Source organism: Budorcas taxicolor, chromosome 13 (genome assembly GCF_023091745.1).
Source record: "Budorcas taxicolor isolate Tak-1 chromosome 13, Takin1.1, whole genome shotgun sequence".
Classification (NCBI taxonomy): Eukaryota; Metazoa; Chordata; class Mammalia; order Artiodactyla; family Bovidae; genus Budorcas; species Budorcas taxicolor.
The window spans coordinates 73,025,647-73,049,449 of record NC_068922.1 but is presented as its reverse complement, the minus strand read 5'-3'; the positions used below and the strand labels follow the sequence as shown (position 1 = coordinate 73,049,449).

General features: G+C 48.8%; 1 protein-coding gene across 1 annotated transcript in view; it reads left to right on the top strand.

Annotated features, from left to right (window-relative positions):
• RIMS4 (regulating synaptic membrane exocytosis 4) overlaps positions 1 to 23,803 on the top strand; it is a 66,841-nt gene that overhangs the window by 33,439 nt on the left and 9,599 nt on the right. The window contains exon 2 of the mRNA XM_052651164.1: positions 13,822 to 13,960. Within this exon, the coding sequence (XP_052507124.1) occupies positions 13,822 to 13,960 (139 nt within the window). The remainder of the gene's footprint in view (positions 1 to 13,821; positions 13,961 to 23,803) is intronic.

Sequence of the window (23,803 nt, the reverse complement as noted above, 5' to 3'; positions counted from 1 at the left end):
GTTGTGTTGTTGTGTGGCTTGGATGAAGTGATGGATACGAGTACCTATCATATGCTCTGGCTGAGCCGAGTAAGTAGTAGGAGTTCCTGTCTTTACATGGAAGGGTGGAATTGGAGACATCAACAAACCTGTGGGAAGGGACTGTGCTTCTAAAACAAACACGGGCTAGGGTTACTTGGTTCTGCGGTCTCCCCTCCCTGTGAGCAGCTACCTCTGCCTCAGACAAGCCCAGAACCTCTGCCCCAATCAGCACCACGGACAGTTCCGTCTGCATTTGGCTGTCAGGCTAATTACATCACAACTTTTATTTTTTGTACCACCGAAATAGATAGAAAACATGTCAGAATTTAACTCAGACATGCTCAGTTGTCTTTCACATCTTAATTTCATAGATGTCAGAAAATGTGTCTTAGAATCAATGAAATAATGACAACTTTGTGAGAGGTGGTATCAGTAGTAAAGAATCTGCCTGCTGATTCAGGAGACTCAGGTCCAGTCCCTGGGCCGGGAAGATCCCCTGGAGAAGGGCATGGCAATGCACTCCAGTATTCTTGCCTGAAAAATCCCATGGACAGAGGAGCCTGGCAGGCTACAGTCCATGGGGTCACAAAAGAGTGGGATACAACTGAGTATGCATGCATAGTATCAGTGGGCCATTGACTCCTGACCCTTGAAGAGGTTAATTATAATCCCCAGCACTTTGTGAAAGCCTACTGTGTCTCAGGCCTTTTCCACTTCTCCTTCTCTTGTCCTGGTGCTCTTTTTGCCCTCTGTACATTCATTTAACATACTACATTTGAGGAATATGTATGTAAGTCAGACAGTCAACAGTTTTCTCAGTATTGCTCCCAAAATATTCTAGCCCTGTACCTCATTTCTTCAGAGTATTGCTTCTTGCCGAAGGATAATCTAACGTGTTAAGCTTTCCAGTCCACATCATGCTTAACCCATTTAAAGAGCATGTCAAATGCATACCCTATGACCCAGTAATTTCATTCCTAGGTATGTGCCAGAAGAAGTGTACACAGATGGTCACCAAAAGACATGCACAAGATTGTATCTGGCAGAGCTATTTGTAATATCTCCAAACTGGAAGCTACCCAAATGCTCATCGACAGTAGAAAGAATAAAAATAATTTGGATATATTCATACAATGTTAGACAATGAAGCCATCAGAATAAACGAACTGCAATGAAGCAATCAGCGTGGATGAATCTCACAAACGTAATATTAAGTGGAAGAAGTCGGACACAAGAGTATATACTAGGTGATTCTGTGTATATGGAAGTACAAGACAGGTGAAGCCAATTTGGGCTGTTAGAAGCCAGGATAATGCTACTCTTGGAGGGGAGGTGACTGCTACTCATGAGGTGTTCCTGGAACATCGATAATCCTGTTTCTTGGTCTCAGGGCTGGTTCTATAAATGAGTGTACTTTGTAATGCTCATCAAGCTGTATGCTTAGAGTTGTACACTGTGTAATTGTACATTCTGCATATTATACATCAACAAACAGTTGTTTTTAAAAGCATCTTTCTCCAGAGAGGAAAATGCTGAGAATTTCCTATGTGAGATGATAGGTAAGATACTTGGGGGTAGTTGGTCATGTGGACTATTTGGGGTTACCTGAATTATTCAGTGTGAATGGAATGCAGAGCCCACTGGGGAAAGGGAGGAAAGAAGACCAGAAATGTAGTTTGGGACCAGGTCAGGAAGGCAGTGTGTGTTAATGCTATTGGGATTTATTCTGCAAGCAGTGGAGTATCATTGGAGATTTTAAATGGAAGAGATGACATATTCAGGACTGTTTTAGAAAGTTCATGCAGGCCACAGAGTGGAGAACTGACAGAAGAGGACATTTCTCAGCTGGCGACACCAGTTTAGAGTAATGGTGATCTCCTGACCAAGCATTTGAGTTATCCAGAGATTTCCCCAAAACTGCAGATTCGTGGTTCCCACCCTAGGCCTACTGAACCAGAATCTCCAGGAGAGAAGACCAAGGAATCTGTTTTAACCAAGTTCCCAACATATTCACACTGGCCTCTAAGCAGGTGCTTGGGAGTCTCTGAGTTAATTGACTCTGGCAGTCATCCAGGCCAGAGTAAGTGGGGATGTGAGCTGTGACCTTGGTGATGCAGAGCAGACTCAAATTTGTATCTCCCAAAAGGAGGCATGGAGGCAGTTTCAGTTCAGTTTAGTCGTTCAGTCGTGTCTGACTCTTTGTGACTCTATGTGACTGCAGCACGCCAGGCTTCCCTGTTCATCATTAACTCCTGGAATTTACTCAAACCCATGTCCATCAAGTCAGTGATGCCATTCAACCATCTCATCCTCTGTCGTCCCTTTCTCCTCCTGCCTTCAATCTTTCCCAGCATCAAGGTCTTATCTAAGGAGTCAGTTCTTTGCATCAGGTAGCGAGAGTACTGGAGTTTCAGCTTCAGCATCAGTCCTTCCAATGAATATTCAGGACTGATTTCCTTTAGGATGGACTGGTTTGATCTCCTTATAGTCTACAGGACTCTCAAGAGTCTTCTCCAACACCACAGTTCAAAAGCATCAATTCTTTGGCGCTCAGCTTTCTTCACAGTCCAACTCTCACATCCATACATGATTACTGGAAAAACCATAGCCATGACTATATGGACCTTTGTTGGCAAAGTAATGTCTCTGCTTTTTAATATGCTGTCTAGGTTGGTCATAGTTTTTCTAAGGAGCAGGTGTTTTTTAATTTCATGGCTGCAGTCACCATTTGCAGTGATTTTGGAGCTCAAGGAAATAAAGTCTCTCATTGTTTCCATTGTTTCCCATCTATTTGCCATGAAGTGATGGGGCCGGATGCCATGATCTTCATTTTTTGAATGTTGTGTTTTAAGCCAACTTTTTCACTCTCCTCTTTCACTTTCATTGAGAGGCTCTTTAGTTCCTCTTCACTTTCTGCCATAAGGGTGGTGTCGTCTGCATATCTGAGGTTGTTGATATTTCTCCCAGCGATCTTGATTCCAGTTTGTGCTTCTTCCAGCCCAGCGTTTCTCATGATGTACTCTGCATATAAGTTAAGCAGGCAGGGTGACAATATACAGCCTTGATGTACTCCTTTCCCATTTTGGAACCAGTCCATTGTCTTTTGTCTAGTTTTAACTGTTGCTTCCTGACCTGCATGCAGATTTCTCAGGAGGCAGGTCAGGTGGTCTCGTATTCCCATCTCTTTCAGAATTTCCCACAGTTTGTTGTGATCCACACAGTCAAAGGCTTTGGCGTAGTCAATAAAACAGAAGTAGATATTTTTCTGGAACTCTCTTGCTTTTTTTAGACAGTTTAGTTAATTGATTGATACATATTTGTGTGTCATATACTAAATAGTGCATACTACGTGCCAGGCCTTATTCTAAGTACTTAAGAGAAAAAATACTAATTTAATCCTTATAGACATCCTACAAGGCACATACTATTATATTCGTCATTTTTTTAAGAGGAAAAAACTGAGATACAGGTTAAATAATTTGCCCAAGATTACACTACTAATAAGGTGACTGAGACCAGCTGTACAACCCAAGCCATCAGGCTCCACTGTCCATGCTTCATTTATTTATTTATTTTTTGCTGTACTGTGTGGCATGTAGGATCTCAGTTCCCAACCAGAGATTGAACCTGGGCCCACAGCAGTGGAAGCACGGTCTTAACTACTGGACCACCCGGGAAGTTCCATCCATCGTCCATGCTTTTAACCACTTTGCTTTGCTGCCCCTTGAAAACGCTTCAGAAATAGTCGTGAATGGCTGTTGACTGTGATAAGGAGCTGAGAGGCTGGTAATTAGGAGTCTGTGCATGCTAAGTCACTTCAGTCATGTCCGACTCTTTGTGACCCTATGGACCATAGCCCACCAGGTTCCTCTGTCCATGGGATTCTCTAGGCAAGAATACTGGAGTGGGTTGCCATGCCCTCCTCCAGGGGACCTTCCCCAGCCAGGGATCGAACCCACATCTCTTACAGCTAGTGCCACCTGAGACCTGAATCCTAAAGCCAACATGGCCACTGCCCCATGTCCCTCCCGGGCCTCAGTAGCCCTTCTGCACGAGGAAGGCATTGCTGTGGATGACCACTAAGTTCCACCCAAAAGAAATTTTCTCTGATTTTAAGGGAAGGCAGATGTTGCCAGTTCTGGAGAGAAGAGGGGAAAGGGAAAGGGTTCTTACTGAGGGTTTGTGCTTCCTTGACCTGTCCTTGGAGACACAGCCAGAAGCAGCATCAGAGCTGTGGAGGCCTGAGTTCCTGTCTGTCAGCTCAGTCCTTGGTTTTCGGATGAATTTTAGGACCTGGGCAGGGGGGAGACGTGAGACTTGAAGTCATTGGGAATAGCTAGGCCAGGAAGAGGCTGACCATGGAACCTCTAGGGTATTTATCTCAAAGGGACAGGAAAGGCAGGAGCTGTGGGAAGGGAGAGCAGTGAGCCACAGGGGATTATCCTAGCTTGAAGCAACCTTCTGACCCAGAGCTCTATGTATGGAGGACTTCACAGGCTATCATATGGACTGAGGCAGGACCAGTCACAGACATGGGATTACTGTGCACAGGGGCATGGTTAGGGGTTTTAGAGCCTGGGGACCTGCAGCAAGTCATACAACCGTCCTCAGCTTTGAGCTTCTCATCTCGAAAACAAAGCTGTAAAGATCCATCTTGGATAAAATGTCAAAGTGGAGAATGGTTGTGTTCTTTCCCTTCTCTCCCTCCCATTTCCACATCACTGCAGTCTGAAGTGCTTAAGAATATATGATCTTACAGATAACCTGGATTTAAAACCTAGCTCTGTCTTGTCTGCTGTAACCTTGGGCCAATTGCTGAACTGCTTTGAGCTTGGCTCCTTTTTGTAAAATTAGGATAATGATACTTGACTCTCAGAGTTATGGCTAAATTTTACATGTACATACACATATAAGAACATATATAAGTATATAAAATATATATTTATGAATATATAATTTGTATATTGGGCTTTCCAGGTGGTGCTAGTGGTAAAGATCCTGCCTGCCAATGTAGGGGACATAAGAGATAGAGGTTCAATCTCTGGGCCAGGGAGATCCCCTGGAGGAGGAAATGGCAACAAACTCCAGTGTTCTTGCCTGGAGACTTCCATGAACAGAGGAGCCTGGCAGTCTACGGTCCATGGGGTCACAGAAACTCAGGCATGAATGAAGCGACTTGACATACACACATGCGCACAATTTGTGTATTATAATTTATATTAATTTAACATATAAGGGCTTCCCTGGTGGTTCAGTCGGTAAAGAATCTGCCTGCAATGCGGGAGACCTGGGTTCCATCCCTGGGTTGGGAGGATCCCCTGGAGGAGGGCATGGCAACCCACTCCAGTATTCTTGCCTGGAGAATCCCCAAGGACAAAGGAGCCTGGCAGGCTACAGTCCATGGGATCGCAAAGAGTCGGACACGACTAAGCGAATAGCACAACATATGTAAATACCATGCATGTATGTATATCTATCTATCTATAAAAAATAGTGTCTGGTAAAGAGTAAGTGCTAAAAATAATGTCAGTTAGTAATTTATTATCATTTATCCTGTTTCTTCACAGATACTTGCTTTTGAGAGGAGGTACAATAACACATTCATACTCAATATGGACAACTGAATGAGACGCACGTGTTTTCTTTACTGGAGGATTTACACTTTTCTTGAGGATGTTCTAAAAATAAAAGCAATTCAATTAAACACACTGTTAGTGGGATGGGCAATGCTGGGTGCTGTCCACGGTTCTGAAGGGAAATGAAGGCGGAATGAGCTTACACAGCAGGCAGAATATCAAGTAGGTTGACCAAGGACTGCATTTCAAGGTGCAGTGGAATAGATACCCAATAAAAGTGAAGACAAAGTGCCCCCTGGGACTCAGAGAGTTTGATCAGAGAAGGGTTTGTGGAAGAGATGGCATTTGAATTCTGTGATAGAGCATAGTGAGTTTAGTGGTTCATTAAAAACATGAGTCAGAAAGACATGACTTGAATTCCAGTTCTGCCCTTAGTAGCTGTGTGTGTCCTTGGAATGGTTACTTAACCTTATTTATCCTTATTTTCTTATCCTATAAAATGGGATAGTAGTTATCTCACAACTTATTGTGAGAATTAAAATGAAAAGATGCCTATGTAAAACAGTAGGCATAGCATCTGGCACAGTAGTGATACTAATAGTTTTTTGGTAATACTAATGTTAATAATAGTCATCTTGTTGAGTGCTTACTGTGTGCCACAGCCCACCTAGGATGTCAGGATTAAATGTCATTATATTATTACATTACCTTATTATATTTAATCTCATGACAGCCCTATGGGTTTGGTGAGTTCCTGATAAACTATTATTTAAAGCTTAACTCTGGAGTATGGTTAGAATTTTGATAGGGAAGGTGAGGACAGCAGGAAAGTAAAGGAGAGAGAATGGGGATGAGGAAGCTATGGAGGATGTACCTGAAGCAAAGAGCTGCTCAGCTGGGCTGGAGTGCAGAGATGGAGAGGAAACCAGGAGCAGCTGGGGGGAATCAGGTAATGGTGAGTCGTGAATACCAGGGTGTGAAGGGGGTGCCTCATTTGAGGGGCAGTGGGGAGCCATTGTAAGGTTTTAAATAGGATCATGGCATGAGGTTATGATTTATTTATAAATTTATATTTTACCTTCATTTCCATTCTAGAATTCATACATTTAACTATAAAACCTTGAGAAGATACCACAGCCTGCAAAAGAGAAATAAAATATCCCTACTGGGCTGATTGGAGTGTAAATTGGTACAGCTCTTTTGGAAAATCATTTGGCAGCATCTGCTAAAGCTGAAGAGATGCTTGCCCTATGACCCAGCAGTTCCACCCTTAGGTATATTTCCAAGATACACAGGTACAAATATTCAGCAAAGGCCATGTGCTAAAGTAATCACAGCAGGATTATTTCTAATAGCCCCAGCCTGGGGGAAAAAAAATGAAATGCCTATCAACAGAACAATGGATAAGTAGGTTGTGCTCCAGAATATTCATACGGTGAAAGACTGTATAATAGTGACGATGAACAGTCTACAGCTACGTACAACAATGTGGGTGTATCTCATGTAGCCAACATAATGTTGAGCAGAAGCCAACCCCGCCCCCCCACAGACCATGCTCTGTGTATAAAGTTTAAAAACAGGCAAAACTGATATCTGATGTTTGAGATCAGGTTAGTGGCTGCCTTCTTGGAGTAATATAGCCTGGAAGACTGGGCACTGTGGACTTCAGGGATCTTGGCAATACTGTTTCTTCATCTGGCTGCTGGATACATGGATGTTTATTTTGTGAAAACCCATCAAGCTCTACACTAAAGGTGTGTTCACATTTTCATCTGTATTGTATACTTAGATGGAAAAGTTACAAAAGGACTTCCCTGGTGGTTCAGTGATTAAGAATCTGCCTGCCAGTGCAGGGGACATGGTTCGATCCCCGGTCTAGGGAGATTCCACGTGCTGTGGAACAGCCAAGCCTACTAAAGCCCGAGTGCCCTGGAGCCCGTATTCCACAAGAGAAGCTTCCGCAGTGAGAAACCCGTGCCCTGCAACCAGAGAGTAGCCATTGCTCTTGGCGATTAGAGAAAACGCAGCAACAAAGACCCAGTGCAGCCAAAGATGAATTAATTTTTAAAAGTTACCAGAAAAACAATCTTCTCACACACCCTCTAGCGATCTTTCTTCCTATCATTATTCCCCATTAACAGTTTGGGTCATAGCCTCCCAGGTTTTTTTGTGTCTATGCATAAAGAGAAAGATAAAGCTACACTATCTATAGCTTTACAAAAATGGTCTTCTGTTTTACATACCATCCTGCAGCGTGCTTTTTTAACTCCACAGTATGCTGAGGCAGTCTTTCTATGTCACTGAAGATGTAGGTCTTGAGGACTCTTTCTAATGTTTGCAGTGTTTTATTGTGGGGATGTGTCATTTAGTAAAGCCATTCCCATTGACAGACCTTTAATTCCAGCATTCCATTGGTGTAAATGATACTGTGGGGAGGTCTCTTCTTGCATAGCTTGGTGTACTTGTCTGTTTGTGAATTTATGAATTACTAGGAAGGGAATTTCTTGGTCTGAAGTGGTATTTTAAGATTGTTAATCTGTTAATGACTTGCTGAGTGGGTGGGTTGGAAGCAGGGAGACTAGTTAGGAGGTTGTTAAAATAATTTAGACTTGGGATAATTAGGGTGGTTGGCAGTGAAAATGGACAGAAAAGGAGAGAGCTAAGAGATATTAAGGGCAAAGATTTGATACAACCTGGCATCTAATGAGAAAGGGGGAAAGGTCAGAGAGGTCCTTGGGGGTTCTGGGTCTGGGTGGCTGGGAAAACTGGGAACAGAAGTCAAAAGGAATTGTTTGGGGGAAGTGGGGTGGGACAAGTTGCATTCAGGAAGCCAGTTCATCATCCAGGTAGTGATGTCCAAAATGCAGTTGGAAGAATTGCTCTCTTTTGATTTATACTACTACTAACTACTAAGTCACGTCAGTCGTGTCCGACTCTGTGCAACCCCATAGACGGCAGCCCACCAGGCTTCCCTGTTCCCGGGATTCTCCAGGCAAGAACACCAGAGTGGGTTGCCATTTCCTTCGCCAGTGCAGGAAAGTGAAAAGTGAAAGTGAAGTTGCTCATTCGTGTCCAACTCTTCGCGACCCCATGGACTGTAGCCTACCAGGCTCCTCCATCCATGGGATTTCCCAGGCAAGAGTACTGGAGTGGGGTGCTATTGCCTTTTCCATAATTCTGTTTATTTATTTATGGCTGTGCTGGGTCTTTGTTGCTGCGAGGGCTTTTCTCCAGTTTCAGTAAGCAGGGGCTACTGTCTAGTTATGGTCTGAGCTTCTCATTCTCTTTTTTGGGGGGACATGTGGCACGGTTTGTGGGACCTTAGTTCTGCACCAGGGGTCGAACCTGTGCCCCCCTGCACTGGAAGCCTGGAGTCTTAATCACTGGACCGCCAGAGGAGTCCCACGGTGGCTTCTCTTGTTGCAGAGCATGGGCTCTGGGGCGTGTGGGTTTCCTTAGTTATAGCTCCTGAGCTCTACAGCACAGGCTCAGTAGTTGTGGTTGCATGTGGGGTCTTCCCAGACCAGGGATCAAACCCAGGTCTCCTGCACTGGCAGTCGGATTCTTTACCACTGAGCCACCACGGAAGCCCCAGAGTATTGCTCTTGACAGAGTTAAGGGCTGCAGATTGAGGCGTAGGATTCCTTTGCTTAGGGTGGTCCTCTTGGGGGCGGGGAATGAAATCAGCAAGGGAAAAACTCTAGAGAGAAAGAAAACCTAAGAACTGGGTAGCCAGGGTCTCATGTATAGGGTGCTGGCAATGCTCAGGCACAGGAGGGGTCCACTAGAATCCCCCATCATGGAGGCCAAGGGGCGGATCTGCAGTGACTGTCATTCGAACGATGTTGCCTGCATTAGTCTCTCTCCTATTACCCTCCCCTGGTGAGTGCTATCATTACATCTTTTTCTTGCTCCTCAAAACCCTTTACATACTTGTGATTAATCAGTGTGATGCTGTGTTTAGTGTCCACCTCGGCCTCTGGGCTGTGAGTTGCCGGGAGGCAGGAACCCCTTCATTCTTCTCCCCTCTTCCGTCCTCCTCAGGTGTGTGTTTGGCGTGTAGCAGTGTTGGTGCCCGAAGTTGCTGCTGTGGTTTGCTGGGACTCTGGCTATCCACACACACCCTCTGCCTGCTGCCTTCCCCCACCCCCAGCTACACACACACAAGCACACACACACACTGCACAAGTTGGGAGAGGAGGGACTTAAAACCCACAGGGTACAGCAGGCAGGAGTGGGTCGCCAAAAATAGGTCATCCACACTCCATTTACTTGTACATCACAGTGGCCAGCTTGGGGCAGCCTCACAGTCGAAACCCGAAGTGTAGAGGACTCAAACTCCGGGTCTCTCCAGTGGAGCCTTATGATAACCATGGACAACAGAACCTCTCCTTTGACCCCGTTAACCAGCCCCTCGGAACTTCCATGCCTTCATCTTTGTGCAGCTGCTCTTTTTATCACCAGTTTTCTTGGAGGGAATGGTGTTTCCGTTGTGATTCTGGAACCCACCTGTGCAACAGTGTTTGAACCTTAACTTCCTTAGGATAACAGCTTAGCCAGGTGTCTTAGGTCAAGTTTCCCCCAAAGGATCCAGAGATGAAATTTGTGTGTAGGTGTATCCCCGGTGTAGGGAGTGTTGTCCTTGGACATGACTGTGCTTGTGTCTCTGTGTGTGTGTGTGTATGTGTACATGCGCACGTGTGTGTGTACATGCACATGCGTGTGTGTGAGTGAGTGGGGGGATGTTTCTCTGTGCCTGTGAGTCTGTGTGAACACGTGTGTGTTTCTGAATCTTTCTGTGCCCCTGACACTGCTGTACACAGAGAAACAGAGAACTATTGGGAGAGGGACTTCAGATACAAACGAGGGAAAGAACAAGGGGCGGGATGACCGGAAGCACACAGGGAGACACACCTTCTCCCACATGGTCAGGAGACACCAGGGGACACACGCACACACACAGAGACACACATGCACGCTGTGTCAGTTTCTCTGTGTGCTTTCTTGAGTGGGTTGGTGTACGCGTCTTATGGTGACGCGTCTGTGTGTGACTGGCACACGCCCAGACACCTGCCCATTTAGCCTCAGAAGTAGAATGGCAGGTGCAGAGACCCAGGGGTGCGTGTGTGCTCAGTTGCTTCAGTCGTGTCCGACTCTTCGCAACCCTACAGACCATAGTCACCCGGGCTCCTCGGTGCATGGGATTCTCCAGGCGAGAAAGCTGGGGTGGATTGCCACGCCCTGCTCTAGGGCCGAGACCCATGGCAGCACACAGATGTGGACACTTAGACGTAGGGTAACAGACTGCATCTTTGCAGGCATATTCCTCTGTGTGTGTTTAATTTTCTGAGTACGTGGGCATCTGCGTGCCTGAATTACGCAGATGTGTGTAGGAGAGGAACATGTGTGTAGGAGAGCATCTGTGTCTCTGTGTGTGCACGCATGTGTCTGTCTGCAGGTCAGGGAGGAAGGGGGCACCATCGTTGAATTGGGAGGAGGGATACGGGGAGAAGTCCAGCAGGAGGTGCCCCAGCGTTACCCTCTCTCCCCACACACAGACCCAGCTCCCCATCCTTTTACTCAGCAGGACGATGGGGTTTGGGTGGGTCCATTTGTGAGCACTGCTGAAGGCCCTGAGGTCTATCAGCTCATCCCAGACTCTGGGGAGGCAGGGAAGGTCCCACTAAAGATCCGCCTCCACTCCTAGAACCCATACCCCTCCAGGGTGATGGGAGACATAAAGCTTGCCTTGATCACCAGGCTGTGGAGCACGGAAGCAAAGCGACCCCTTTGGGGTCAAATCCTCACCCCCTATGCCTCCACTTCCACCTTCTGGCCCTCGGGCATGGACCAGCCCCTTAACCCCATGTCCTCGGTGCTAAGAGTGGAGCAGGCAGGAGCAGCTGCTTCCTGGGTGACTGAGGATTAACCCCACCCTCAGTGCGGACACCTGTTCACCCAGCAGTTACTACTTGAGCACTTCCAAAGGCTAGGGGCTTCCCTGATAGCTCAGTTGGTAAAGAATCCGCCTGCAATGTTGGAGACCCTGGTTTGATTCCTGGGTTGGGAAGATCCGCTGGAGAAGGGATAGGCTACTCATTCCAGTTTTCTTGGGCTTACCTGGTGGCTCAGCTGGTAAAGAATCCACCTGCAGTGCAGGAGACCTGGGTTCACTCCCTGGGTTGGGAAGATTCCCCTGGAGAAAGGAAAGGCTACCTCCTCCAGTATTCTGGCCTGGAGAATTCTGTGGACTGTATAGTCCATGGAGTCACAAAGAGTAGGACACGACTGAGTGACCTTCACTTTCCAATGGGTAGACTGTTCTTGGCCCTGGGGCTTCAACATTTGACACAGTGAAATTCACTGTCTTCATGGGGTTTACCTTCTGTGTGGAGGAGGCTAGTCAGTAAGCTGACGGTGAAGAACACATCCCAGGTAGTGAGCGTCAGGAAGAAAACCACGACAGCACTGGGCAGAGAGAGGCCAGGCCAGGAGAGGCTCAAGGAGAGCTGGGATCGGATGGTGTTTGATCGCAGCGGAAATGAAGGTGTGAGCTACCGGATCGGGGAGAGGGTGGTTAGAGGCAGGGAACAGAAGGGAAGAGCATCGGCCTTCCTTGGCTGGCCAGTGGTCATATTTCCCCTGCAGGGGGCATGGGTTCAGTCCCTGGTTGGGGAACTAGGATCCAACATGCCATGTGGTGCAGCCGAAAAATGGAAAAGCAGGGCAGAGGACCATGCTGTTCTCCCATTTTACAGCTAAGAAAGTGGAGGCCCAGGGAGGTTAGTAATTTGCCCAAAGTCTCAGTCTGTGAGAAGGAGATCCAGCACTTAAACCTGGGGCAGTGTGGTTTCAGAGCCAGTGGTCTAGATGGGTGATCCTCGATCAAGGGTGATCTTTGTCCCCACTCCAGGGGATGTTTGGCAGTGTCTGGAGACATTTTTGACTGACACGACTGACCTGGAAGGAGGACTATCATCTAGTGGGTAGAGGCCAGGGAGACTGGTTAGACCTCCCACAGCACACGCCACAGCGCCTGACGGCTATGCAGTAGTGCATCCCCTTGCCAGTTGTGCTGAGGTAGAGAAATTCTGGTTTAAATCCACGAAAAGCACTTGACAGAGAATATGATACATCGTAGGTGCTCAGTAAATAGTAGCCGAAGAGGAGGAGGGAAATGGTTTGGAGAAGATTGCAAGGCAGAAACGAATTCAATAAACAGTACATGTTGGTTGAACCTAGAGAATATTATACTTAGTGGAGTAAGTCAGACAAAGACAAATACTATATGATAACCCTTATATGTGGAATCTAGAAACAAGACAAATGAATCTATATACAAAGCAGAAACAGATTCATAAACATAGAAAAGAAATTTGTGGTTACTAAAGGGGAGAGAGGGAGAGATTGGGAGTATGGGATTAACAGATTCAAGCTACTGTACATAAAATAGATAAGCAACAAAGATTTACTGTATAACACAGGGAATTAATTATAGGGCTTCCCTGGTAGTTCAGCTGGTAAAGAATCTGTCTACAATGCAGGAGACCTGGGTTCAGTTCCTGGATCGGGAAGATCTCCTGGAGAAGGGATAAGCTGCCCACTCCAGTATTCTTGGGCTTCCCTGGTAGCTCAGACAGTAAAGAATCTGCCTGCAATGCGGGAGACCTGGGTTCACTCCCTGGGTTGGGAAGATCCCCTGGAGAAGGGAACAGCTACCCGCTCCAGTAGAATTGCCTGGAGAATTCCATGGACAGAGGAGCCTGGCAGGATGCAGTTCATGGGGTCGCAAAGAATCTGACATGACTGAGCGACTTTCACTTCACTTCACTTCTTCACAGGGGATTATACTCAATATCTTGTAATAACCTATAATGGAATTTAATTTGAAAAAAAAACTGAATCACGTTGCTGTACACCTGAAACTAACACAATGTTGTAAATCGACTATACTTCAATTAAAAAAAAATACATGTAAATGAATCTGCCAGTTAGGAGAACTCATATGATGCTGTTTGATGGGTGAGTATAAAGGGCAGGCTGCCCCTGGGAGGGTGCGTGCAGGTGAGGCTGGTGGTTGGAGGAGGTTGATGAACCAGGTGGGGCGTGAAAACCAATGCTGGGCAGCCACCAGCCTCTGAAAGACTAACCAGAGGCCTGGTCTCTCCGTTCCTCCCCATCCCGTGTCTCTCTCCCCATCTCTCTCGACCACTCTGCCCGGAAGGGGACAGCCGGAGGTTGAAGGGGGCCATCCAGAGGAGCACGGAGACCGGCCTGGCAGTGGAGATGCCCAGCCGGACCCTGCGCCAGGCCAGCCACGAGTCCATCGAGGACAGCATGAACAGCTACGGCTCCGAGGGCAAGTGAGTGTGGGGCCCGCGGTCGTCTCCGGTGTGGGGTGGGCGGGAGGAACGGAGCAGTGCCCTCTAGGAGCCCTGGGTCATCCTTGGCCTTGGAAGGGAGGTGATGAAAGCCAAGGATTCTCCGAGGAGGTGTGAGTGAGGCATGAATCTGGTACCCAACTGTCTAGGTCTCAATCCCAGCTCCACTGCTCACTGACGGTGTGATCCTGGGCAAGTCACCTCTCTGTGCCTCGGTTTCCTCATCTGTGAAATGGAGACAGTAGTACCAACCTCATAGGGGGTGGTAGGAGGATTAAATGGGTTAATATTTATAAAACGCCTGGCACAATGGCTGCCACAGCAGAGGTTAATGAAGAAAGGGGATCAAGAGGGGTTTTGTTGGGATGGTGGTTATTTCCTCTTTAACTTTCTTAGTTTCCTTAAATCCCAATTGGTTTTTAAAAATATGTACTACTGCCTGATAAGGAGTTTCACACGCATCAAGTCATAGAACATTAGGTCCAGCTGGCTCTTCGCCTGTGTTTCTCTCCCTCGGCTGTACATCAGAATTGCTGGGAACTTGTTACAAATACCGATCTCGGGACCCTGAATCCAAGCTGCTGAATCGGAATCCATGAGGGTGGCGCCTGGAAGTTCCATTTTTAAAAGACTCCCTGGGACGAGATCGATCTAGACTGGGGCTCTCGGGGTCGGGCTTCCCTGGTGGCTCAGGCCGTAAAGGATCTGCCTGCAGTGCAGGAGACCCGGGTTGAATCCCTGGGTGGGAAAGATTCCCCCGGAGAAGGCAGTGGCTACCCACTCTAGTATTCTTGCCTGGAAAGTTACATGGACAGAGCGCCTGGTGGGCTACAGTCCACAGGGTCGCAAAGAATCAGAGACGACCGAAGCTACTGAGACTGCACTTGCACTTTGAGAATTTGGGGAAAGTTTGGAGCCTGCTTTCCTCTGATAAATATGCAGATAAAGTGTGTACCCTAACACACTCACAACTCACACACTCATTCTCACATGCATGGTCACACAGACACATTTCATGTAACTGTAGGGGGCTTCCAGACTCCCCTAAGCCCCCCTGGCAAAGAAGCTGTGACCCACAGTGACTTCTTCATTGTACAGGTGACCAGGGCACTCAGAGAGGCTGAGGGGCTTGGCCTGGATCACACAGCACATTCATAGGTCTGGAACCCAGGCATCCAGACTCTTAGCGGGGCTTGTATCACGGCACCCCATTGCTTCATTATCTCAGCCGTCCTCAGCCAGGGAGGACAGGGCTATCGTGACCCTTGTCAAGCACACGAGAAGACTGGGGCTTAGAAGAGTCCAGTACGGTAGACCCCAGGCGCATGTGGCTATTTAAATGTAAGTGAATGAAGATGAAATATTCTGTTCCTCTGTCGCTCTCGCCATATTTCAAGTGCTCAGTGGCAGCCTGGGTTCAGCGCCCACCGTATCAGACTGCAGGTGTCGGACATTTCCATCAGCGCGTTTCCAGGACCACTGGATGGTCCTGGCTGCGTGGCTCATCCGAGGGCAGATCTCCTCCAGTTTCTGGCCCTGCCTTGCAGCTGGGGGCTCTGCCGCCTGAAAGCCTTCCCGCCCCCAGCCCCTCCTAAACTGGGCATCTCCGGTCTCTCTGAATGGCCTTGCCTTGGCAGATGCTGCTGGTCCGCCCACCTCCTAGGGAGACTTTCCGGAGGGCGAGAAGAGGAGGAGGACACGCGGAAGGGAGAGGGAGAAGAGGAGGACGAAGGGAACAAATGTTTGCTTTAACCTGAGAAGCTCGGCAAGACAGCGAAACTTGGAGGGAGATAGTCTAGGTGTCAGGCTAGCAGTGGGTCCCTGCTGAGTTTCAGGGGATCGGGAGAGTTGGGTCCTGGTCCCCGCCTGGCCACTGACCCCGAGTGGCCTTGGGCATGTCCCTTGACCTCTTTAAGCTTTAGGGAGGCTGATACACATCTTGTCTGTTGGCCTCATGGGCAGGTCAGAGGAACAGGTCGAGGAGGTGGTATCATGGTGCAGTGAACAGCAGCAGGGGGTCAAACCTACATTCCCATTTTCCAGAAGAGGAACTGAAGGCTCAGAGAGGCCACAGGACTTGTCCCTGGGGAGCAGCACAGGAGGGCATCGTGAGGAAGAAAGATGATGCCTGCACATGACAGGTGCTTGGGACGTGGCTCTTGTCATTTGCTGTCATGTGCTTTAAGGGGCCAGAAAGTCAGATTATATTACAAACATGTCCAGAGTCAGGACTCTGGAGTCAGACAGTACTGATTGGGCCTCATTTCTGCTTCTTCGGAGCTGTGTGACTTTGGGGGACGTTACTTTACCTCTCTGAGCCCAGTTTCTTCATCTATAGAAAGAGGTCCAGAATAGTACAGACCATTAATAGAGCTGTTGTGGGGAGACAGTGAACTAACATATGTCAAAGCACTTAGACACAGTGTGCCAGTGGCTGGCACATTGCAAGCATTTTTATTATTATAGCTATTACTGATGTTTGTCGATTCAGCCACTGTTATTTGGGCATTTTGCTCCTTGTTATAATTGTGTCTAGAATGTGCTTAGCGCAAGGTAAGCATGGAATAAATGTTGGCGGTGATGATTATGATTTTTAAAAAATTATTTATTTGGCTGTGCCAGGTCTTAGCTGAGGCATGTGGGATCTTTAGTTGTGGCATGTGGGTTTAAGTTCCCTGACCAGGGATGGATCCTGGGCCCCCTGCACTGAGAGCACAGAGTCTTGGCCACTGGTCCACGAGGGGAGTCTCCTGTGGTGATTGTTATGATTGTTAAAAGGTTTGTGGTGGGTGTCTTGAGACAGCTGAGGAAAGATCAGGTGGGTTTGAGGGTGCTTTGTCCAGCAGAGGGGAGATTCTTGCCCTCCTGAGAGGGACAAGGTCTTGGTGGAGCCCAGCCAGGTGCTGCTACCCACCCCCAACACGCACCTGGCTGAGGAAGGGAGGTCAAAGGGACGGGGGGACAGGTGGGGACACTGAGCTGTAGTTGGCCTCCTCTTTGTTTTGGAGGTATTTTGGGCACTAGCAGGACCGAGATTCCAGGCTGTGAAACAGGAGGGGGTGTGACCATCCTCCCCCTGGGCTTCTGCCAGCCCAGCTGAGGCTCACAGAGAGCCAGGGCCTTTGTGCAGCCCCCACCAGGCTGCAGCCCCTGGTGCTGCCGGGCATGTGTATTCCTGCAAGTGGGCCCAGGGATGCTACCATGCGGATGTTCATTCAGCACCTACAGTATGCTGGACAGTCAGACTGAGCACCTCGGAGACCCTGCCTTCCACTGACCACGCAACTAGTAGTGTGGCAAGAGCTGCAAAGGACGGGCACAGAGAACTTTGGAAATGCTGTGTCCTCACTAGGACTCAGGGCTGGGGAAGGGGTGCACATTGGGTTGGGCCATTCTGCCAGTGATGATCCTTGGGCTCCAGGTTACACAGTACCAGTTACAGTGGGTTGAGCCCTTGCTGCTCAAAGTGTGATTCTCGGCCCAGCAGCAGCACCATCCCCTGGGACCTTGTTAGAAGTATAGCATCTCTTGGTACTTTCCTGGCGGTCCAGTGCTTAAGACTCCACAGTTCCACTGCAGAGGGGAGGGGTTCCATTCCTGGTGCAGGAACTTAGATCCTAAGATCCTGCTTACTGTGTGGCACATCCAAAAAAAAAAAAAAAGAAGAAACGAAAAGAAATGCATCATCTCAGGCTTCTAACAAGATCCCCAGGTGATTCATGGGTTAAGGTTGAGAAGTTCTGGCTTAAGGGTAATAATGTTCTAGAGCAAACACTTTAGCAGAGCATTTGCTATGGGCAGACACTGTGCTAACTGTTTTTACATTTATTGACTCAATTAATTCTCTCAGTAACCTGATAACTCTGGAACTGTTAGTATCCTCATGTTACAGATGAGGAAATGAAAGGCAAGAGAGGTTAATTAAACTGCCCAAGGTCACATAGCCAGAGTGGCTTCCCTGGTGGCTCAGACGGGAAAGAATCTGCCTACAATGCAGGAGACCCAGGTTTGATCCCTGGGTTAGAAAGATCCTCTGGAGGAGGGCATGGCAACCCACTCCAGTATTCTTGCCTGGAGAATTCCATGGATGGAGAAGCCTGGTGGACTACAGTCTGTGGGGTTGCAAAGACTCAGACATGACTGAGCAACTAACAGTTTCATACAGCCAGTGAGTGACATCGATTTCAGGGATTCAAATCTAGCATTTGGAATCTGCCCTTAATCATTCTACTCGACTCCCTCCCTCCTTTAATGGCTGTGTCTATCAGGATTTCTGGAGGTGGATGCTTCCAGCATGGTTTGGTGGCTCAGTGGTCTCTCCATCTTCTCCCCTCTGCAGACTTCAGCATGGTGGACCAATCCTGGTTTATCCTTGGGGACTGGGGAATGGTTTTCCTTCCCAGTGCCCCTTTCTGCCTGATGGAAAAGTTGGTTCTGCATGTTAAGGATGGAAGGGAACAGCTATGAGTTGGGCAACCAGCCAAGCTCCCACTCCCCACCTCTCTGAGCATCTCCCCAGATGAAGGGCAAGGATTCAGTACTCCTGAGAAAGGGCCAGGAGAACAGTACCTCCCCAGACCCCTCATCCATCCTGAGATACTTCCATCTGCTTCAGTTTGGATTTCCCAGAACCAGACGCAAGACATGGATTTGAGTGCAAGCATTTCACTTAGAAGGTGATTCTGGAAAACATGGTGGAGGAACCCATAAGAGAGACATAAGGCCTCCAGTAACATGTGTGTTGAGAAGCCAGCTGCCACTGTGTGTATCCAGAGCTTAACCCTGATGGGGTCTCAGAACCAGCCTGACACAGGGGCCTGAGAGTCACTCCCTGGGAGGCCAGGGAGCTGGAGCACTTAGACTGCCACTCTTACTGGTTACTGGTTGATGGCCGCTCACCAGTTAAGTCTCCTGCCCTTCCTCTGGAAATGAGGGCTCTGGAGACCAGAGAAATCCCTTGTGTGTCAGAGAAACGTAGCTAGAGGGATGCAGGTGCCAACAGTTAGAAGACTGTGAGCACTGACACGGTGGGGGTCAGGGGATGTGGGGGATGGCAGCAGAGTCTAGTACCTTTTCTGAATGCACAGCACCACTGTCTCCCAGCTGCCCAAACCAGAAGGCTCTCCCAGACGCCTCTTGCTCGCTCTCTCCGTATCCAGCCCTTGACTGGGCTCTACCATTTCTCTCCTAATTGTCTTTGACTCTGTCCATCTCCCCTTTCCCCCAGCCATGAGGCCACTCATCACTCCGTCCATCTCCCCTTCCCCAGCCATGAGGCCACTCATCACTCCGTCCATCTCCCCTTTCCCCCAGCCATGAGGCCACTTATCACCCTTGACTGGATACCTGCAAGTCTCCTTTGTGGCCTGAACTGCGTGGTCTGTCACTCAGCACTCATTTCCTCTGGATTTTGCCAGCTTTCCCCCTTTCCCTCCCAAGCTGTGTGCCCCAGCTCCATCACTGAACCTCTTGCCCTGCCCTCCGTCTCACCTCCTGGTCTTTGCATACATTGCTCCCTCCCCTGACACTCTCTTTCCTACCCCTCTTCCCTCTTCGCCCCCTGACTCATTCCTCTTCCAGATCTCAGCTAAGAACATGAGCTTTATCTCATGTGCCAACACTAGCTAATTGATCGTGGCTCCCTGGAGTGCTATGTTAAGAAGGATTCTGAAGTCCAGTCCAGGCGTGGCAGGAGTGTTGGGGTGGATTGGCAGTGTCCGTCCTGGGAGTGGGCAGGGGAAACCCGCCACTCCTCTACCTCTATCTGCAGCTTCCATAGCCGGGTCTCCCCCCACCACAGCGCCCCGCAGTTCTGTCATACTTGTTACACGTGTCTGTCTGTCCTGCTACACACTTGAGTCTGGTGCTGTTCAGTCCGGGGCCTGGCCCGCAGCGGGTGCGCTGCAAATCTGGCTGAGTGATGGGTTGGGACTGTGTACAGAAGTGCAGACACGCACGCACGCACTCATGCATGCGCACACACGCATGCCTCTCCTTCCTGCCCCTCCACAGCCTCCAGCATCACACATCCGCCCTGTAAACCCGCAGCTCTCCACACTGGCTGCCGGAGCCCTTCCTCCTCCTTCCCTCTGCCCCTCGTGGTCCTGTGGCATCTGGGTCATCGGCACACAGCTCCCTGGGTGACCGGGTCACAGTGCCCACAGCTCTGGAGAGCAGAGAGTGAGCTGATGGCAGGGCTGCTGCAACCGGCCTCAGGGAGGCTTTCCGTCAAGGCTGTTTGCCTCATCACCGAAGGCCCGGGAGTTGGTGGATGGTCAGAACCTCCTTCCCCTTCGCCCCTTCTGTTGTTTCGCAGACGTCATGCCTGAAGGACAAACCACCACCGGATGTGGCCAGCGGCTAGGAGATAGGGATTTTTTTGCTTCCATTTTATAGGCACTGGTGTTGGTTGAATACTTGACTACACCGGAATCGGTTCTAAGGCGTTTATCTCAAGTAGTCCTTACAGTTGCACCAAGGGTGTGCTACCATTGTTCACTCCTGCTTCGCTGAAACCCAGGGTCTGAGCAGCGAAGGCTGTGTCTGTACGACCAGTGAGTGGGGGAAGTCATGACTCATATCCAGGCCTGCCTGACCCCAGGGCGTGGACTGCAGATTCCCGTGCTCTGCCCTGGGAAAGCCCGAGGTCCCTCTGGGACATGGAGACAGTGTAGCTGGTTGAGATGAACGCTGGAACCAGTTTCCCGGGTTCAGATCCCAGATCAGCCACTTACCAGTCATGTGATCTTGGTCAGGTTACTTAACATTTCTGTGCCTTGATTTCCCCTTCTGGAAAGTGGGTATTCATATAGTAAGTACCTAGCTTGCACAGAGTTGTTAAATGAGGGTTAAATGAGTTAATATTGATAACTTGGTACTATCAGTGCTTGGCTCATGGCAAGCTTTTGATCAATAAAAAACAAATCAAATCTTTGGCTTCACGCCCAGGAGCTATACTCTCATGGCCCAGGGCAGGTGGGAGGGGGAGGCAGGTTTGGGAATGTCCTGAAAGCTTGAGAAGCTGGAGTCAGGGTTGGCTGATGCTGTATATCCTGGCACACAGTCAGTTCTGCTACAATGCTTGTTTTGAAAACACAAATCTGTTCCAGCACGATTCAAGTATTCTGGAATAATTGGAGCACAATATAAATTTCGCCTTTGCTCAGGTGTGATTTCATCCATGAGAAACACAAGGGGAACTCAGGGAACTACATCCGTAGAGGGCTGCACAAAACACACCCCTTGCATCTGTCCACTCCCTCAGCCCCCACCCCCTACACCTGGTATTACAAGTTCCCACCCATCCATTTGGAGAGCCCTCCATCACCACTTTGTAGTAACTCACACTGAAGATCTGCTGGCACTCATTTCCACAAGCAAATGTCAAACTGTCTTCAAGGTAGAGCACCATATTTATTGTAGTATCTACGCATTTATTTCATTTTAAAAAGACTTCTTTTTTTATATTGGATGGCTAGATACCATCACCGACTCAATGGACATGAATTTGAGTAAATCCTGGGAGATAGTGGAGGACAGAGGAGCCTGGTGTGCTGCAGTCCACAGGGTTGCAAAGAGTCAGGCATGACTTAGTGACTGCACAACATAGCCAGTTAACACTGTTGTGATAGTTTCAGCAAAGGGACTTAGCCATGAATGTACACATGTATCCCTTGTCCCCCAGTCTGTGCATTTCTTAACCGTTTTACAGGGGTAAGACTGTGGTACCACTTTTATTATGTCTTTTATTGTTGATAAGCTTTTGGGGTGTTGTACCCCTAACCATATTTTCCCCATACTCTCAGATTTGGACTTCAGGACTTTGCCCTGCACTGTAGTGTTTAGGAATGTACATTTCGAGTTACAGCAGAACTGGCTGTATTGCACCCTCTGCGAGGCTGTGGCAGGGGGGGATGGATGGACGATAGACAGGTAGGGGTAGGCAGTGAATGGATGAATAGAGAGCCCATGAACCTTTCAGGACCACGTAACCCATGCTCACCACGAGGGCTGGGCCACCTTTTAATTTCCGGTGAGTTGAGACGGGCAATCCATCTGGAAAACAGAGTAGACGTCAAGCCCCCAAATAACCCAATTATTTCTTTAACCGTGGAGAAAACAGAAAATCCAGGGGCCAAACAGAGCTCAAAGGTTAATAATAAAAGACAAATGGGTTTCAGCCCCACAAACCAAACTAACAGGATTTGAGAGGCAGGAAATCTCATTTCACCATTAACACAAATAAAAGGCCAGCAGAACACGAGTCTTAATCCTGTTTCAGGTCTCTGCCTCTGCCTGCATGGCATGCGTCCCTTGGAAGAATCAGCTGCTGTAGCCGCCGTGCACCCCCTACCCCTACCCCCACCCCCCGCCCAGATGACCTGGGCTTCCTCTCAGGCACCCAGGTACTGCACTTCCTACTAGGTTTGAAATCAGAAGTACCATGAAAACACTGCAGGCAGAGAGAAGAGGCTGTCCCAGGCCAGGCAGCAGAGACCTGCTGGCCACAGCTCCCCAGTCCTTTATTCATCCAGCCAATGCTCTGTACATTTGTTAAGCACCTTGCCTACAGTATCCTATTGACCGTCTCCAACAGCTTAGCTGGGTAATTTTATACATGCAGCTCAGAGAGGTTACCCAACTTACCCCAGGTTGCACAGCATTGGAATCCAAGGTCTATATGATACCACAGTTCAGTCTCAACCAGTAGGCTTTCCCAGTTCCGGGTCAGGCCAAGAGATGTGGGTTCGATCCCTGGGTCGGGAAGATCCCCTGGAGCAGGGCATGGCAACTCACTCCAGTATTCCTGCTTGGGGAATCCCACAGACAGAGGAGCCTGGCAGACTGAAGTGACTTAGCACACACAAGGGTTTGGCAGTAAAAGCCCATGCACAGCAACGAAGACCCAGAAGAGCCAACCATTAAAAAAATAAGAAGAAAACATGTATTGAGTTCCTACTGTGGAAGGCCTGGCCTCAGTAGTAGCAAGTATGTGGCCCTTAATAGTAATTCAGCATGCTCTTTCCCATTGGGAATGGAGCCTCTGAGCAGAGATTTTCAAATCATTTAAAACTGGTTTAGTGCAGGCAGCCAGCAAAGGAAGGAATGGCTATACACAGTCTCCGTGGTCAGTGTGAGTTCATTTGCAGATAAGATTCAAGGGCAGAGACACCAGCAGCTGGCCAGAGGTCCCAAAGCAAGCTCTTGACCAACGAGGAGTTAGAGCAGCCCTGACTTTGTATCTTCTGCCTTCTGTCCTTCTCCCGGGAAGACCCTGAGTTGGAGCAGGGTCTCTGACGCAGTTGGTCCTCTGGCCAGCAGGGACCTACCACCACTTGATTCTTCCTCCCTCCAGCCCTGTGGAGGATGGGATAACCCGTTCAGGGTTTCTGGGGCGTCAGCCTGGTTCCTTGGCAGCCAGCGAGGCACCCTGGGATGGGAAATCAGGCAGCCGCCCAGATATTATAAACAATTACCGCTAATTACCAGGCCTGCCAGTTCCCTATTGTCTGCTCACAATCCCACCAGACGCTGAGGAGCAGACAGTGAAGATGTTGGAGGAAACTTTCAATTTCAGGCTGTAGAAGGCCTTGCTCTGCCTGGGAGGCTGGGCCCCTTTGGTGCCTTAGAACCCATGAGGCACAGCCGTTTCTTGGGCTTCAGGAGCCCAGACCCTCCTAACAATGGATTCCAGACCTTCAGGAGGCTGAGCTGGAAAAGAAACGGATGTGGCAGAAAGGCCACGTCACCCACTGTGAGAGTCTTGGGGCTCTGTGAGAGGGCAGGCCATTCATTCACAGGGCTCAGTTCCTGTGACTGTTGGGC